Source organism: Vidua macroura, chromosome 3 (assembly GCF_024509145.1).
Source record: "Vidua macroura isolate BioBank_ID:100142 chromosome 3, ASM2450914v1, whole genome shotgun sequence".
NCBI classification, from domain to species: domain Eukaryota; kingdom Metazoa; phylum Chordata; class Aves; order Passeriformes; family Viduidae; genus Vidua; species Vidua macroura.
The window spans coordinates 21,721,102-21,737,810 of record NC_071573.1 but is presented as its reverse complement, the minus strand read 5'-3'; the positions used below and the strand labels follow the sequence as shown (position 1 = coordinate 21,737,810).

At 44.5% G+C, this 16,709-nt stretch overlaps 1 protein-coding gene across 1 annotated transcript; it reads left to right on the top strand.

Moving 5' to 3' along the window:
• The first annotated feature begins 10,446 nt into the window (after positions 1-10,446).
• Positions 10,447-15,870, top strand: LOC128805148 (calpain-2 catalytic subunit-like). The gene is made up of 5 exons (XM_053973657.1): positions 10,447-10,503; positions 11,633-11,701; positions 12,037-12,115; positions 12,330-12,446; positions 13,553-15,870. The coding sequence occupies exons 1-5, from the start codon at positions 10,486-10,488 to the stop codon at positions 13,612-13,614; spliced, it is 345 nt and encodes a 114-aa protein (XP_053829632.1). The 5' UTR covers positions 10,447-10,485; the 3' UTR covers positions 13,615-15,870.
• Positions 15,871-16,709: the final 839 nt, after the last annotated feature.

The following is a 16,709-nucleotide window of genomic DNA, read 5'->3' as shown; positions in this document are numbered from 1 at the left end:
GGTGTCAGCAGCAGCACTTTAGCCATTCTTGGCAGCAACTCACTGCCAAAGCAGAGACACTCTCTCCCTCACACCATATGTGTGTGTGTTTCGGGGAAGCTTGGGGGACCTCACTGTGGTTTGGGCTGTGCGGGGAGTGCAGGTGGGTCCACACCAGCAGTGGCAAAACACGTGCTGCGGCGACTACCAGCAAACCAAGCTGTAAGTGATCTTTGTTACTTGCGATGTTCAAAGTTGTAACAAGGTGACAACACGGGTACAGACGTACCATAGTGGGATTTGAGCCGTGTTAGGTTTTCCCTTCCTTTTTTTTTTTTTATTTTTTTTTTTTTTTTTTTTTTTTTTTTTTTTTTGTTTGGTTGGTTGGTTGTTGTTGGTGTTGGGGGTTTTTCTTGTTGTTTGGTTTTTGGGTTTTTTCCCCCCTAAACTTACAGAATTGATATGGATAGTTCTGGCCTTTACACGGAAAATACCAACTTTTTTTAATTGATGCGTACATGTGGCAATAGGGGAGCCAGGGATGGCGCAGGTGTGAAGCTGATGAGGCGCCCAGTGAGGCAGAGATGCTTCTGCACGGGCCAACGAGCTGGAGGGACCGGGAGGGAAAGCTTCTCCGTCCGCGACTGCCGGGTCAGAGCGACTCGAGCCAAGCTGGGGGTGCGGCGGGGCTGAGCAGCGGCGTGGCACGCGGCGGAGGGGAGGGATGACGGGCGGGGCTGGGATGTGCCGGGCCGGGATGTTCTGTGCGGGGCCGGGGCGGGGCGGTGGCGGCGATAGCGGAGGCGCTGGCGAAGGAGGGGGCGGTGGCGGTGGGCGCGGGGCGGCACGGCCGTGCTGTGCCCTACCTGGGGCAGCACTTCGGGGCGCTGCGCCAGGAGTGCCTGCAGGAAGGGCGGCTCTCCCAGGACCCCTCCTTCCCCGCCGACCCCACCGCCCTCAGCTACCGGGAGCTGGGGCCCCGCTCGCACAAGACACAGGGCGTCGTCTGGCGCAGACCCACGGTAGGGCGGCGAGGGGGGGGGGAATCCCCAATAGCATCATTCCACAGTATCACCCGGCTTCCTCCTTCCCTCACCCCCTAAATTTGGGCGGATTGAATCGTGCGGGGGCGGCGAGTCGGGGCGCGGCTGCCGAAAGCGGTGCGAGCCCTCCCCACGCTGCAGAATCGCGGCGCGCCCGTTTCGGGCAGCTGCGGATGCTCAGGGCACCGGAGGCTCCGCTTTGCTCCAGGGACAGGCTGGCACCGTGACTTGCTCTGCCTGGAAAACAAACAAGTCAGAAAAGTCATTTTCCTCTCCATCCAGAACTCTCCGTGTGGACAAATCGCTTTGGGTAGCGCTTGGGGCTGTCTCTTCCGATAACTCCTTCCTTCAGCAGAGACATGAGCTGACCATCGTGCGATTTATTCCCGAAACAGCCCTGCCAGCCATGGGAGCCATGGGGTCAGGTGTACTCCGGGGTGCCTCCAGGCACTTCTGAAAGGCCTTGGTGTAGTCAGTAGTGGGGAGGTAATGGCAGAGCAGTGTGTGCACATGTGCGAAAACGCAGTGCACCTTCTGGCACGTCCCGTGAAGTGAGCTGGCTGCACACGAGCTTTGGTCACCAGCTCCCGTTCTCACCGTGCTTGGTGTGTCTGGTGCCTGCACCCGCTCCTGCCCTGCCCCGTCTCTGTGGTGTTCATCTGCTGTGGTCAATGGTTTGGTTAATTTGCTGCAAGTGTGCCTTGTTCCCTGCCTCACCTGCAGCTATGTGTAATGCAAGGCTTGTTTTGTTCCCAGGAGCTGTGTCCCAACCCCCAGTTCACAGCCAGCCGAGCCACTCGCAAGGTCATCTGCCAAGGGGCCCTAGGTAAGGTGGGGGCAGAAAGCTGAGTTTTCCATGCAGGTGCTGCCCCAGGGCACCATGGTTTATACACAGCTGTAACTCACTCCAATACCTCCTTTTGCATCCTACCACCTCCGTTCATTTCAAATCAGACCTTTCTCACCTTTCCTTGGCATTTGCAGGTAGGGACCGTGTGTGTGGTTACTGAGCCTGAGCTTTTCTGAGCCTTTCTGAGCACAGCCACCAAGCCAGGTTGCATACACTGGTTTACTGATGGTTTTGCTGATCATGGCCTGTTCCTTTCACATTCAAATCCATGTGCCTGAGAGCAGCCTGACTCATTTCTGCCTTTAACAGTCTGCTTGGAAGAGCAGTGGAGTGCATAGCAGGACTTCTCTTTCCCCAGTGGGAGAGAGTTCTGCTGGGCAGGAGGAATCTCCTGAGACCTGGGGAGATGTTGTAGAGAGAAAAGAAGTTGTATGGGGGATTCCCTGCTGGTCACCAGCTCTCAAGGAAGACAAAACTGGAGTGTTTGAGGAGGGATGGGCCAGCCTGTGAGCCCTCTGCTTTTGCCAAGGCTTCTGCTCAGTTTGTGCAATGGCAACCCCTTGGTGGGGCTCTCCAGGGAAGCTCTGGGAGCTGCAGGGAAGTGCCAGGGGACAGTGGGGAGCAAATGGCTTAGCCTGGCTGTGAGTGCACAGCTATCTCAGTCTGGAGGCCTCTCTCCTGCCTTGCCTGACAGAAGGGGTTTTAGGTGGAGGATGTCTGCAGAGATATGAGGAGAAGTAGTAAAGTGAAGTGAAGTGAAAGCAGTAGGCTCCTACTCCACAGCTGTAGTGAGAGGGGTTTGGATTAGATAGATAGTGTGGTTGAGGAACAGCTCTTGTGTAGGAAACATGACTGATATGAGCTGTGCTGTGCTGCTGAACTTGGCAAAGGAACCTAATTCTATTTGTTTGCTTTCAGATATTCACCACATTGCATCTCCTTAGTTTCTAGTGCCACTGCTGCTACTTGTGGGTTCATGTCCAAAAATGTAACAGAGCAGGTTATATTTTGTGCCTATGTTTTCATTCAGATGTTTTTTAGGTTAATGCTTTGACAACCAGATGCAATTTGTATAAAAAAATCCATGACAGTAAAAATACTTAGATTATGAACTCAGTTCTTCTTGTGCCTCAATATCATTGGTGATGTGGGTTAGACACTGCTGTGCCTTGCGTTGTTACCATGTCACCAGCTTCCTTCTTGTGCTCTTTCTCCACCCAATACCACATCTCTCACCATGACTATTTTGGCATGAAGCATGTCCCAGTGCTTAAACACATGTGCCAGACATCTGTTACCTCTTTTTATTGTGAAACTTTCTGGTAAGAAGTTCTTCAAATTGAAATTAAAGTTTACTGTAATGCCATTTCAACTTCTGGCATTTCTGTAGAAATGCTGGTTTCTAGAGTCACTTAGTTGCTTTCTGGTTTTCCAGCTTTTCTCTGCTGATGCTGTGGCAGCAAGAGCAGATTTGAAAGATTTGAATCTTCATTTTCAAGTTGTGAAATTGCTGTTGCTAATACCAAACTCTGTTTTTAAATTGATGAAAGCATTTGCTGCCCTAGTGATCTTTGGACCAGTCAGATGTTCTCAGGGGGTTGTATGGTATCACCAGAGGATATGAAGTGACTCACAGATGGTATTTTTGTACCTCCTGACTACATCTGAATCAGAGGTTGTCAGTGTTCTTGTTTGTATCTCCTCTTTCACTGTCACTAAGTTCTGCAATGACTCTCCTGGCTGTCTTCTCATGAATCTGGGCAGGATTTTGGTCTTGTGTGACAACTGTTGATTAAAAATTAGATGCTTTTGATCTTATCTCTGTATAGCCACTGAGTTCCTAAGAGCCTGGATGGACTTTCTGCTCTTTCACACAATGGAGCTGGCAGATGCACTGTACAAATGCTTTCTTTTTTTTTTTTTTCCCACTGCCTTATCTGACACCAGAATTTGTATTGATAAATTTGCTTAAGCTTACATTTACTTGAACTTTGTATTTACTTTGAATGTTCATGTCCCATTACATTTTAGAATGTTATAGGGAATATTTCATTGGAAGATGTCAGGCGCTTTTGGAAACCTGTATTTTTATTATGCTGTTTCTTTTCTATAGGAAGCTTTTGTAGACCCATTTATCCCCCAAAAGGCTTGATCAAAAAGCAATAGACCTGTGCCCATGGGGAGTTTCACTGCTGTTGCTGAGCCCTTCAGAACATCTGGGAGTATTGCAGGGAAGATGGGGCATCCAGAGCACATGGACCCATCACATCTGCATGTCAGCTTCTTGGTAGGGAATGTGTAACCAAACAGCTCAGCTAATGAGCAGGGTTTCTTTTAGCTCAGTAGTCTTTGGCCAGGTGCATAAATTTGTTTAATTGCTTTTGACCTGGACTATAAGAAACTGTGATCCATATAAGACAAAGCTGATCATCAGTGCAGAAAATTTGCAGACACCAAATTCTGCCCCTTAGGATTTGGATTATCCTTTATTCTGGCCTTGTGAGGGTTTTTTTTGTTTTGGTCTGTCATTTTGGGTTTTTTCCCTTAGGAGAAACTTTTGAAGGAGAGTATTTGGAGTTGGTTTTTCAGTATCAGATCTGCAAAGTCAGTGATGGTATTTGGCTCCAAATGGCAGCACATGGGATGTGGTGACTCATTACAAATGAGGGGAGGTTCCAAAGCTAGAGAATCCTGGTTCACCTTTAGCCACCTTTTTTTGGAGTGGATGTCACTGTGGTATCACAACACTGGGGTGTAAACAGCACAGGATCTCCCAGCTGCTGTTTGGATGCAGGTGTCTCCTCGTCACGTAACAAATGTGTGAAAAAATAACAAATTGAATAGGTTGAATTTCGAAAATCAGACCCTTGGTTTTCTCATGCTGACAGCCACTCTACTGCCACAGCCTCGTGTTTGTAACCAGAAAACATTCTGGAGTGCTGTGGTATTAATATAAATGCATTCAGTAGCTCTTCATCTAAGACTGTTTTAAAATAATGATGAGTTTTCCTTTTTTCCTCCTACCCCATACTCTTACATGAGCTGTGCAGTGACCAGAGGAGCTGCCTTTTGCTTACAGCCCTTCAGGCATTTGATGGGTGTGTTTTGTCTGCCTTTTCTTTCCAGAATGGCTAATTTTAAGCCCTTACGGTTATTTATGCTTGCCTTGCAATTACTTTATTTTTTCCCTAATGTTCTTGTTAAAGCTGAAGATTAGGTAAATGAAGAAATGGGTATATGGAAATAACAAGTAAAACATTGAAAGCAGGAAAAAGTAAACATGACAGGACAAAAATAGCACTTCTTGTTAATATATGTTATAGATAAACTCACAGCCTGAGAATATTCCCTTTTCTGATAACTTTGTCCTGCCTTTTGTTCATTTACAAAAATTATTTATGATGAATGTAGCCTTGCTAACACTCTTTTCATGCTCTAAGCAACCTGTCTGTCAGCCTCTCTTTGGGCTTTCCTTCCCTATCTAAGAAAAATCACTGTCAAGAACCTTGCAGAAGCACCAGTTCTGGATGTTCAGGCTATTTGGTAAAGACCCTGCTCAAGCTTGCTTAGTGCTAAAATTCCAGGTATAAACATGAGATCTGTTCTCATCCAGAGTCTGAATTATCAGGTGTGCTTTTAGTGATGGCTGTTCACAAAGGTAGAGATTATATCCTGGCTGTTAGGCCCTTTTAAGTGTGGAAACCAAAGGCTGTCTCCCATATATGCTGCAGCTGCCTTTAAACCTCAAGACCTTGCCCAGAGTTATCAGAGTTAAGATTTGTGTTTGACTCCAAACCAGTATAAAGTTCAACAGAGATTTTACAACAGGCTGTAATTTCAGTCTGCCTTGATGAGACAGCTAGAAAATAAAGGAAATTCTTTATAAATTCTGTTTGTGGGCTTGGAGGTCCTCTGGAGGGTGTTTCTCCTTGAATTTCCATGCTTCTTGTCTCCAGGGGAAGGCATGACTCAAAGATGTATTACAGCATTGAAGTGTATGTTCATCATCTGGAGGCCTGATCAGCTTCTTGACCAAGCCTTCCTGAGCTGCTGTGGCCATTTGAGTGGTTCATTTGTTCTTCCTGTGCTGCTCCCTGCCTGCCCAGCCCCTGCCCTGGGTATGGAATAAAAATACTACTATTTCTTGGGAAGAATGATGTGACAGCTGCCCTCTGAGCCAGACTTTTTCCTCTTGGCCCTGTCTTTCCCAGCAAACACCTTTGCAGTACATAGTGCTACCTCTGGATGCAGCTTTCAGGGAAGAGGGTCTCAGCTCCTTGAAGGAGGCTGTGTGAGGAGTCACCATTTTGCAAAGTGGATGTTCTGTGACAGAGTAGGGAGGGGAATTTCATCATTGCTTCATAGTCTGTCAGAGGAGAATAGCAAGGTGACTTTCTTGTTTAAAAACTTCTCTGACAAGCTGATTTTTCCATTGCAGTACAAGCAGCCAGAGGCAGGGCTGAAGGGGAAGTTTTATGTTCAGTTCTTCCCCACCAGATTGTGAAGCAGTATAAGCACCTTAAGTTTTGAAATTATTCTGCAATTTCACCTCTTCCACCTTTCCTGAGATGTGAAAAGATGTGTAGGACAGATGTATTTCTCAGAGCTGCTCCTGGGGGTCAGCTGTGCCAAGTGCTGGCAGCCTGGAGGGAGATGCAGGTTGTCCATGTTCCTGCTGGTGTTGTCTGAGCAGTGATGGATTTGGGCCTGAGGGTGCACCTCGAGGCCTGCTTTGGAGTTCATTCACTCTGAGACTTTGTCCCATTTGGATCCTGGCTTCTCACCCATAAGCTTTTGTGCCTTTTCCCATGGGAGAGAGGTGGCTGTGTAGGGCCTGCTGCTTTGCTGGCCTCTGGCTTGCTGACAGCTGTGGCAGGTTCACACACTGAAGCTGCAATCCTGCAGGGCTCCTTTGTGGGATCTCATGCACAATACCGACTGCCCTCTGTTCACAAAGCAAGGGAACAGTGGATCTGGGGATGGTAACAAGGAGTTTTGTGTTGGGCTGTGGCAGTCGGGATCATCTGGTTCTGTAAATCTCTGACCACCTTGCTAATGAGCTGCAGGAGGCCCATGACTGAGCAGAAAGGTGACTGCTCTGGTAAAGTAAAACTGGGCTCTGAAAAGAATTACAGAAAGTAGAGGTGTAATGTTTATAGATCTGAGGTCTCTTCCTCTCTCTGCATGGCAAGAGATGGTGTGGAAAAACACTGTCCAGGCAGCCTGTGGTGTGCAAGGCTAGTGTGTGTTGGCTCCATCCCAGGAAGATGAGGAAGTGTGTGGGACTGGGAAACAGTGGCTGCCTTCAGGCCTTTCCTGGCTCTCCAGTGACTGTGCTGGAGATCAGACATGGGACTGAAGAGAGAGGCCTCAAGCATGAGCCTCCAGAGATGTGTGAGGTGAAAGGAGCTCCTGTTTGCAGGGAGGCTGGCAAGAGACCTTAAAGAGAGCTTGCCCACAGGACAGGTCTCTGGATAGCAAGGAACATGTTTATTAAACATGGAGAAGGGAAAAGAATGCAGCCTATGCCTGAGAAAACACCTTTGAGGAAAAATTGCACCCTTAAGTACCTGTGTGTGCCCACACAGGCTCTTTGCTCTTTGCCTTTTCTCTGTGCTTCTTCCTATCATACAGACACTCAATTGAATATTAAGTTTTCCTTCAAACAGTGCCAGAATGGGTGATCACTGTGGTGGGAGGTCAAAAAAGGCCTGCTTTGATTTTTTTTTTTTTTAAATAACTTTGGTCTTGAGGAAACACTTGTCTGGATCTGGAGGGTATTTGATCTGTCTCAGAGATAAAGTGATGGGAGGGATTGTCCTATCCCAGCTGAGGGAACTGAATTGGTTATAATGCACAATCCTGATACAGTGCAACAAACTAAAGTTTGAACAACGAACGCTGTCTTGTTTTTTTTGTTTTCCTTTTCTTTTTACAGGGGACTGTTGGCTCTTGGCAGCCATTGCTCCTCTCACCCAGAATGAAGAATGAAGAAATTCTGGCCCGTGTTGTTCCCAAAGACTAGAGCTTCCAGGATAAATATGCAGGAATTTTCCACTTCCAGGTATGTGGAAATAGCCTTTTCCCCTTAGTGCTATTGGGCAGGAGCCAGTGTGGCTGTCTATGTATGTGAGATGTCTCCTGGTATGGCTTTGTGGAATGTCAAAGAGCCAGTCAGAAAAAATGAGACATCTTTTTAGATGGGGTGGAAGGAACAAGGTCATTAATCAAAGATTTGGGAGCAGGGGCTACCATTGTGGTCCTTCCTCCCTAAGCAGAGCCAGCTGAGTATGTGCATCCCTGAACAGGGTGGGTGATTTTAATATTGATTTCTTTCTCTTTCTAGGGTGATAGATGATGAAATTGAAGGCAATTTTGATGAGGTACATCAAATTAAATGTTTTAAATTGAGATAATTCTGTTGTAAGGGAGGCTTGGAGTGCCTTTTCCCTGTGCAGGGTGATGTTTTCTATAGGCATTTTCAAGAAATGTTGTCCCACTTTGGGAAAATGGGAAAAGGTCTTTCAATATCCATTGCTGGGTGTCAAGCAAATGGAAATATCATCAGGAATCTAATGAAAACAAGTGTTGTCCTTTATCTAGAACTTGGACTTCCCAGGCAGAGGTATACTCTCAAGAGTAACTGGAGCCACAGGAAATTCCCTTTGTTCTCCAGGAATCCAGGAGAGCCGCTTTCAGCAGCAGGGCTGTTTCTGCATGTAATGCTGTTTCCAGGAGTAAATAGTGGCTCACCATATGTTTAGTCTTGCTGGAGCTGGGAATGCTTTGCTTACTAATGCAGCTACCTCGTGTGTAGTGGGTGTTTTTTCCAGCATCTACAATGCCAGTATTTTGAGGTGCCCCTGAAAATAAAACTGAATAAAATCATAGTAAAAAACACTCTACCTTCAACCTTGTCATTTGAATTTTTTATTAAGGGCAAGGAAATGCATTAAGTCTTTCTCAGGCAGAAACTTTTCGCCTTTTGACATTCTCTGTTTCTGTCTTTTAGACTGAGATCAGTGAAGATGACATTGAATCCAGCTTTAAAAAGCTTTTTGGCCAGCTAGCAAGAAGTGTGAGTATTTTTCTGGTAATATCTTACTGGCATCATGGTGAATGGGCAAGAGAGATGCCTCCCCCAGGACAGAGTTTAGTTCCTGTGCAGAGTCAGCTCTCAAGTGTGAGCACAATTGTGCATCCCAGAACCTGTGCAGTCACCCACCTGCTTCCATAGCGGATTTGGGAGCACTCCTGGTGAACAATGTCTGCTCCTTTTGAACTGTAGGCTCGACTTTTATCTCTGCAGGGCCTGAATTCTGTCCCTGGGCAGAGCATTTGGCTGGGCTGGGCTTCTCCCTAGGCTGCTCTTGCCTTGGACACACCTTGCTGCTGGATGTGCTAATCTCTGGAAATTGGTGGTGCTCCTGGGAATGGGAGGTGGGGAGAGCTTCTCACTTGCTTCCATTCAAGAGAACTGAACTCCAAGAGGTGTTAGAAATTGGCCAACTTGCCCAAAGGAATCAGAAGCTGCAGATGGTGTCTGCAGCTCATGGTGGAAAATTTGTTTTCGTCTTTTCCACAGGATGCAGAGACTTCCGCCTTCAAACTGCACAGCATCTTGAATAAAATCCTGGCTAAACGTGAGTGCCTTCATCCACCAGCAGCTTCAGATGGCCACCAGCAGGTTTCTACTGTGGCCATGGGAGCACAGAGGGCACCACTGACCTGGGCAGGGTCAGAGCCTGGGCTCTGCCCCAGACATGCTGCTTGGTTCTCCATATGGTCACAACCACGTGCTCTTCTCTGCTGCTTCAGGGGGCTGCAGAAACACTGGGGCCGTGCCAGCCCAGAAGATGTTTCACAGGATGTGTGCTTTGGCAGGGTACAAATGGGTGTCTTTTATCCCAGCATCTGCCACTGGGAATTGGCTGCCAGGAAGATGGATGGATTCGAATAACCCTTGATAATAAGCAAGAGAGATATTGCTGCTGTTTTAGTATTGAACCACCCAGGAGTGATTCAAGCAGTAGCCCAGCCAATGGTCTGGGGTGTCCCTAAGGAGGAAGAGAAACTTTGAAACTCTGAGCTTCTTTTTCTCAAGAAACAAGTGCTTGGAGAAATAGTTGTCTCTTTAATTTCCAAAGTGAAATCTTATCAGATGGTCAGGACTGTGGTGTATGTTTATGTGCAGCAGCCAGTAATCAGCAATGGGCTGTTGCTGGCTACCAAGCTTGGCTTCATGTTCAACCTTTCATGAAGCCACTTTCTGCAGACCTCCATAAGGTAGAAGTCCACATTGTCCATAGAAGTCCACTTTGCAGGCAGACAGTAAGAGCAGGAAAGCTTTTGTCTCTGTCTCTTGCTCCTGCAGCATGCCTACAAACCAGACTACTCAGGCTGTTTGCTTGGGGACACATCCCAGCTCACTTGCACCCAAAGCCTCTTTGTCAGCCAAAAGGATGGCACCGTTGGAAGCAAATAAAAGCTGGTTGGAGAGCTCATTTAGCAAGGTGCTGTGATTCAGCATGCAGTGATAATCCTGTCTTTTGCTCTTTCTTTACAGGCCAAGATATTAAATCTGATGGCTTTAGTATTGAGACATGCAAAATAATGGTTGACCTGCTAGATGTGTCCTTTAAAGCTCTTCCTAGATGATATTCCCCTTCCTGTGCTGAAGCAGGCCAGCTGCCTTTGCTCCCTGGTGGGTCCATCCTGGTGTACTAATGGCTCCTGAGGTGGAGAAGCTGGCTTTACCCTGATTCCCCTGAGAAAGCCACTCCCTTGTTGTTGTTGTTCACACGTGTGTTATCCCAGGTAATGGGAAAATCTATCAGACAAAGTCTGCTTGGAAGCCTTCCCAGCTGTTGGGTGTTCTGATCTAGCTGGGGACAAAGTGATGTTTGTGCTGGGAAAAGGCTCTCAGCATGGTGAGGATGGCCTTGGCTGTAGGGCTGTTTCACCTCTCTGTTATCTGGCTGGAATTGGTAAGAGCATCACAAAGCCATAGGGGGACTTAACAAATGGAAAATGAGGGAGACAAATACAGTGTTTTGTTTTGACATGCCATACAGAAAGCAGAGAGTATGCAGGATTTTAGGAGCTTTTACTCCCTAAGATACAGGTAAAAGTGTAGGATGAAGGATCAGGTCAAAGAATAGTTGTGTTTGGCTTCTCTTTACAGTGGGAGTTGAATTGTAGAGTTGGAAAAATGGAAAATTACCAACACAAGGTGATACTTTCCTATAATTTGGTGTGAAATACAGCAGTCCACAGACACTCCTTGGCAGGTTTTGGGAGCAGTACCATGACCAGGTTCTTTTGTTAGCTGTTCGCTCAAGAGCTGAAGGTCTCCAAATAGGAGGCTTGGCTGTGGCTTTTCCTGTTTATAATCCAGACCCAGGACTTGTGCTCCAGTAACTGCAGTGTTGAACCCACTATGCAGAATAAAATGGAATCATCCTGGCTCGTTTATACTTGTAGTGGAAAGACAGAGACTTGCAGCGGGAGTGCAGAAAGAGCTTGTGAACTCGTCATGATTTAAATTAATGATCATAATGATTTAGAAAGAAATCTTGGACAACAATTGTGTATTCAGCAAGATGAGTCTGGAGAGAGGATGAGTCCTTCAGAGAGGACTTGAATCCCTCTCCTGTTTGCAATTTTGTTTTAGTCATAACTGCCCATGCAAGTAAACCCAGCGGAGGGAGAGGAAACCCCTTTTTCTTCCCTCTGAAGAAACTTCCTTAACTCAGAGAAGAATGATGGGAGTGGCAAACTGGGACTGAAGGAGTTCCACACCCTCTGGACAAAGATTCAGAAATACCAGGTGAGACACAACCCCTTCGGGAGAACAATCACTCGTAGAAGTGGCTGTAGACTGATTTGTGCCATTTGTGCACAGTCACCTTTCCCAAAGCAGGGACTGTGTGTCTGTAATCCCCCAGGTTTTGTCTTTATCTGCTCTGGCTACTGCATTAAAAAAACTTATTTTTAAAGCCACTTTTAGAACAAATGGATGTAAGTACCAAGTCCTTCAGATCAATGTTGCAAAGTTCTTTAAATAACACGCAGGCTGCATTTCAAAATATTTCACTTCTGCCAGAAGCCAAACCATGCTCTGAATTATTGTCAAGGTTTCACTTTGGGTTTTGTGTTTTGCAGAAAATTTACAGAGAAATTGATGTGGATCGATCGGGTACCATGAACTCGTATGAGATGAGGAGGGCACTGGAAACAGCAGGTATTTATATTGATCTGTCTCTTCATAGGATTCCATCAGTTTCAAGCATGGTTGAGAGATGCTCAGAGCCATACAGTCCCATCTTAACTTACTGAATTTTGGGCACTCTGGAGCCTTCCCCTCCTGCCACCACGCAAGATCAGGCATTTAATTTTGTACCCATGTTTACACTTTGGAAATAGAGTCTTTTAAATCCTTGGCATTGTAATTTCAGGGTTCAAACTGAACTGCCAGTTACATCAGGTCATCGTGGCTCGTTTTGCTGATGAGGACCTCATAATTGACTTTGACAACTTGGTGCGGTGTTTGATTCGGCTCGAAACCTTGTTCAGTGAGTACATGCTCACTAACCAGACAGGGTCTGCTGCCTTGTGATTCCAGCAGGATAACTGTCCAGGCAGAACTGTCCAGAAGCCCAGGATAAGGTACTCAGACAAATTCAAACCTGAATATTAATCTGGCTTCTCCTAGATCCAGGAATCAGTCTTTTAGGCCAGGCTGCTGAACTACAGCCAGTCCTCCCTGCAAACAACTCTATGTTGATTAAAAAATACTAGGTAACAATTAAAAATGTTCAGTCTTGCTCCTGCACAATGACTTTGGAGTGGCCCTTTCTGATTTGGGGTTTAGGCTGTTGTCAGGTTTTAGATTCTGGGACTAAATTCCTCATTGATCCTGAAGCACAAGGAAAGGAAAGACTTTCAAATTAGTTCCTGTATTTACCCTTGTCTGTCATCTCTTTACAACCATAGAAATGTGTAGAAAAGTGGATACAGAAAAAAGTGGGACAATAGAATTGAACCTTGTTAATGTAACTTCATTTCGCTCTAAAACATTTGTTTTTATTTTTGGGGGGAAAATGTTGGGGAGGGGAATGTAGAGTCTGTCCTGCTCCATTCTGACTGAGGATGGCTGGTTTTAAGTACTCACATTTGTGCTGGATTTATCTACCTTGTATTTGTAAGTAGCCTTAGAAAGGTTACCTTTTAAAAATGTACCTACATCACAACATATTCTCTAACAGACACAGCTACTTGCACCAGAAGCCACTTTTGGTAAAAGCAGTAATTTTGGCTTCTTCCCTGCTTTTTCTATCAACAGAGCAAAATGTTGGTGCAGTTGTGTAGGCAAGACTGATGGTCTTGCTCATGTCTGCTTCTTTCTGCCCCATATGTGCCCTGTAGAAAGGACTAGGTTTGGAGAAAAGTACCCTCCTACATGTGTTTGACTTCCTTATTACCTGAACATAATTTATTTCTGAACCTAAGAATCCCAAAATTGTGATTTAAATGAGATATAAATTTAAATCGCTCAGGAAAGAACCTAAAATTACTTCTGTAACAACAGGCTGACTATATGCTAGAAATGCAGCTCTGCTTGCTTGCTACAGGTCTTTTTACTAAATACAATCTTGTTTTCCTCTCTCTCTTGCTACAGTATCTGTGCTTTACTGTCATTTGAGCCACTGGCATCAGCCTGAGACCTCTACAAGAGCATGATCCGGTGAAGATAATCAAGCTATACAAGTAATATCCAAACATGAATGTGCCTTAACTTACACAAAGCAAGCAGACTTTGCATGCAATTGCAAGAAGAAAAGCATTCTACTTCCACAGAAGAACCTGCAACCTCATTTTTATGGGTCTGACAGTCGGTGCCTACTCTCATATAGCCTCTGGAAAAAGGCTGTAGCTTAGTATCAATCCTCAGTGCAAGTTTTGAAAACACTGCTTTGCTAATATCTTTGTATTTAAGGTGTTTTACAGGACTTCAGGAAGAAAAGCTCATTATAGCTTGACAGTCTGGTTTTAAAAAGTGCTTTTTGAATAACATCCTGCATATCTGAAATTAGTAAAGAGGTAGTATTGCATATCTAAACACCTGTACTCAGAGATAGGGGTTCCAAGCCCCAGCACTATCCTAGTGAAATATTCTTTAAAGAATTTGAGTAGCAAGTACATCTTTGACCGAAGTGAGCATTGAGGTGCCCAGAGCTGGAGGCTGCTGGTAACAAGATTCTTAGAGAAAGCCCGTGCTCTCAGGTGGAATCTTGAGTTCCTGTATCTTATTTATCTTCCTTTGAAATACAAGAAAGAATTTAATTAAAAAAAAAAAAAAAAAAAAAAAAGTAGAAATAAAGTTTGCCAGACTGTTATTTCTGCTGAAAAAGCAATTTTTTTTTCTTAGAGATTGATACTATATACCCCACACCCAGCCTGTTGAAAGCAGAGGCTGTGACTGTGAGCCAATTGCTGCTGCCTTTAGTTTCCCCACCTGAGGAATTGTGTCCTCCTTACAAACTATTTCTTCCTTATGGGCACCTTTTCAGAAAGCAGTAGGACTTACCTAGTAGCCTGCAGGGTGAGGCATTTTCTAAATACCCTTAAGGAATTATTTGCTCCTCCATTAAATACTGTTCAGTATCAAATTATTGCCAAATGGAGAGATAGAAAGGATAGCTCTATAGGAAAGGCTTTATTTGGAAAATACTTGTACCAAGTTGTGTTTTTTCCTTAAGTATGTCCCTTAGCTTTTAAAGTTAACAATGTGTCACTAACAGATTCAGCTCAATTTTAAATGCAGCAAAACTACCTTGAATGGAGGGGGAGGAGGGGCTCAGTTTAATACAGAAAGTAGCTGAAAGTTAGTGTAATGTAGAACAACAGTGTGTCTTACTGGTAACTTTTCTAATAAAAATCACTATTAAAATACCCAGAGTTAAAGCTTAAGAGGAGACAAAAGTTTAATGGTGGAGTAAACAAGTAGAGTAAAAACAAGTACATTGCCAAAGACTACAGAAAGTTTCTACACTTAGTCTTCAAAGTACAAACTACAATAAATACATGAGGCTCTTTGTAAAAAGAGGAATCTAAAACTACATTTCTGTTACAGCACATGATATTTTGAATACATTGAATTTCTAAGGTGCTACAGCTTTTAAAAAAGTTATTGCTTAATGGATTGGTCATGTGGTAATCACTCTTCAGATGCACTTCAGTTTTTTTAGCTTCTTTTAACAAACATTCTGCTTCCAGCAATAAGCAGTTGGGTGCTGTGCACATACTTCAATTTCTCCCATCTGGAAAAAGCCTCGGGATAAATTTGGACAAAGCCAAGTTGTCTGTTTTATGATGATTCCTTCAATGGCAAATTCAAAAGTATTTAATGCAGAAAAGAAGCGAGACTCTCTTCTGCCTTGTTTGAAGACAACCGGGTGGGTACTTGAACATAATGGCTTGATTAGACCAAAGGCAGCAGCATTTCATTTGCTTGTAAGCATTATTTCATCTTGTACAATGCCCTCATCCATTTGCTCATGGATCAATCCTTCATTTGTTTTCAAAGCACATTTTTCATATCTTTCAAATTACATTGTCATTGAAATAAGTCTCATGATATTGGAACCAACACAAAATGGACTTTTTTTGCTGTAAGTTATCCATGATTAGTACCTCAAGAATCTGGCTTCTGTACTATTTCATGTCAAGCTTCTTTGTCTAGGTTTAATCCTTGGATACAGCTGAAGGTAAAACAGAAATGAGGTTTAAAATTTTAGTACTTTAAAAGGTTACTTTTTTAAAAGAAAAAATAAAGGAAAACACCCCCCCTCCCTTTGGTGCTACAATTCTAATGTAATCCATAGGAGCAAAAAGCATGCTTATAAAAAACATCCAGGGCACTGACAAATATGAATTTAGCATTTTTAGGCAAGCTTAAAAAATACCAACCATGTCAGTACAAAAGGAAGGTATTGAACCGCACATAATTGAGTTCTTTCAGCTCTACCCAGATGGGTGGGCCAGGAAAAGCTTCTGGCTTCTCACAGAAGCGACTTCTGTGTTCAGTGAACTGTGGGATTGTTCCCTGTTTTATGAATGGGACCAGAGAGGTGAAGTCTGGTTTACTTTTTCTCACCTATCAGCTTTTATGGCAGTATAGCTTTGGGCAAGCTGGAAACATCTGTCTGCAGAAGGACCATGGAAGTGGAGGAGCTTTGCTTTAGAGAGTGGAGGGGAGGTGGCCAGTTCCACGAGTGACCTGCCCAGCAGGAAATTGGTCCCTGCCAGCCTGTGGGCCCTGGGCCATGTGCTGCTCACACAGCCTGGCTGTGGGAAACTAATTTGTAAAGAATTCTTAAAATTTGATAGAAAGCTCACATAGTCTTGTACATCTGTATGCAAACACTGAGATAAGGTGTGTTGATTTTGGAACTAGATTGAACTAGAAACAAGTTTCAACAAGTTTCAAAATATGGCCTTGCAAAAAGACTAGATATGTGAGAGAATTAGAACTGTGATAGATGCATTGTAACAGGACTACGTGGGGAAAAAATAGGAAGCTGTTGGCTCACACTTGGAAGGGAGCCACCAGTAACCACTCAGTTACTGGTAATTTAATCCTTATTTTTATTCAGTACACCTGGCTGCAAAAGGATAAAGCAACTATGATAAAAATAAGAATATATTAATCTACCAAATGCTTTCATCTTTGGTGAAGATCATAGACTAGAATTCAGCTGCTATATTAAGAGGCCAGTAATTGCTTTGGAGAATCACCACAGGATATTTCAGTGGCAGCACTAGAACAACTGGAC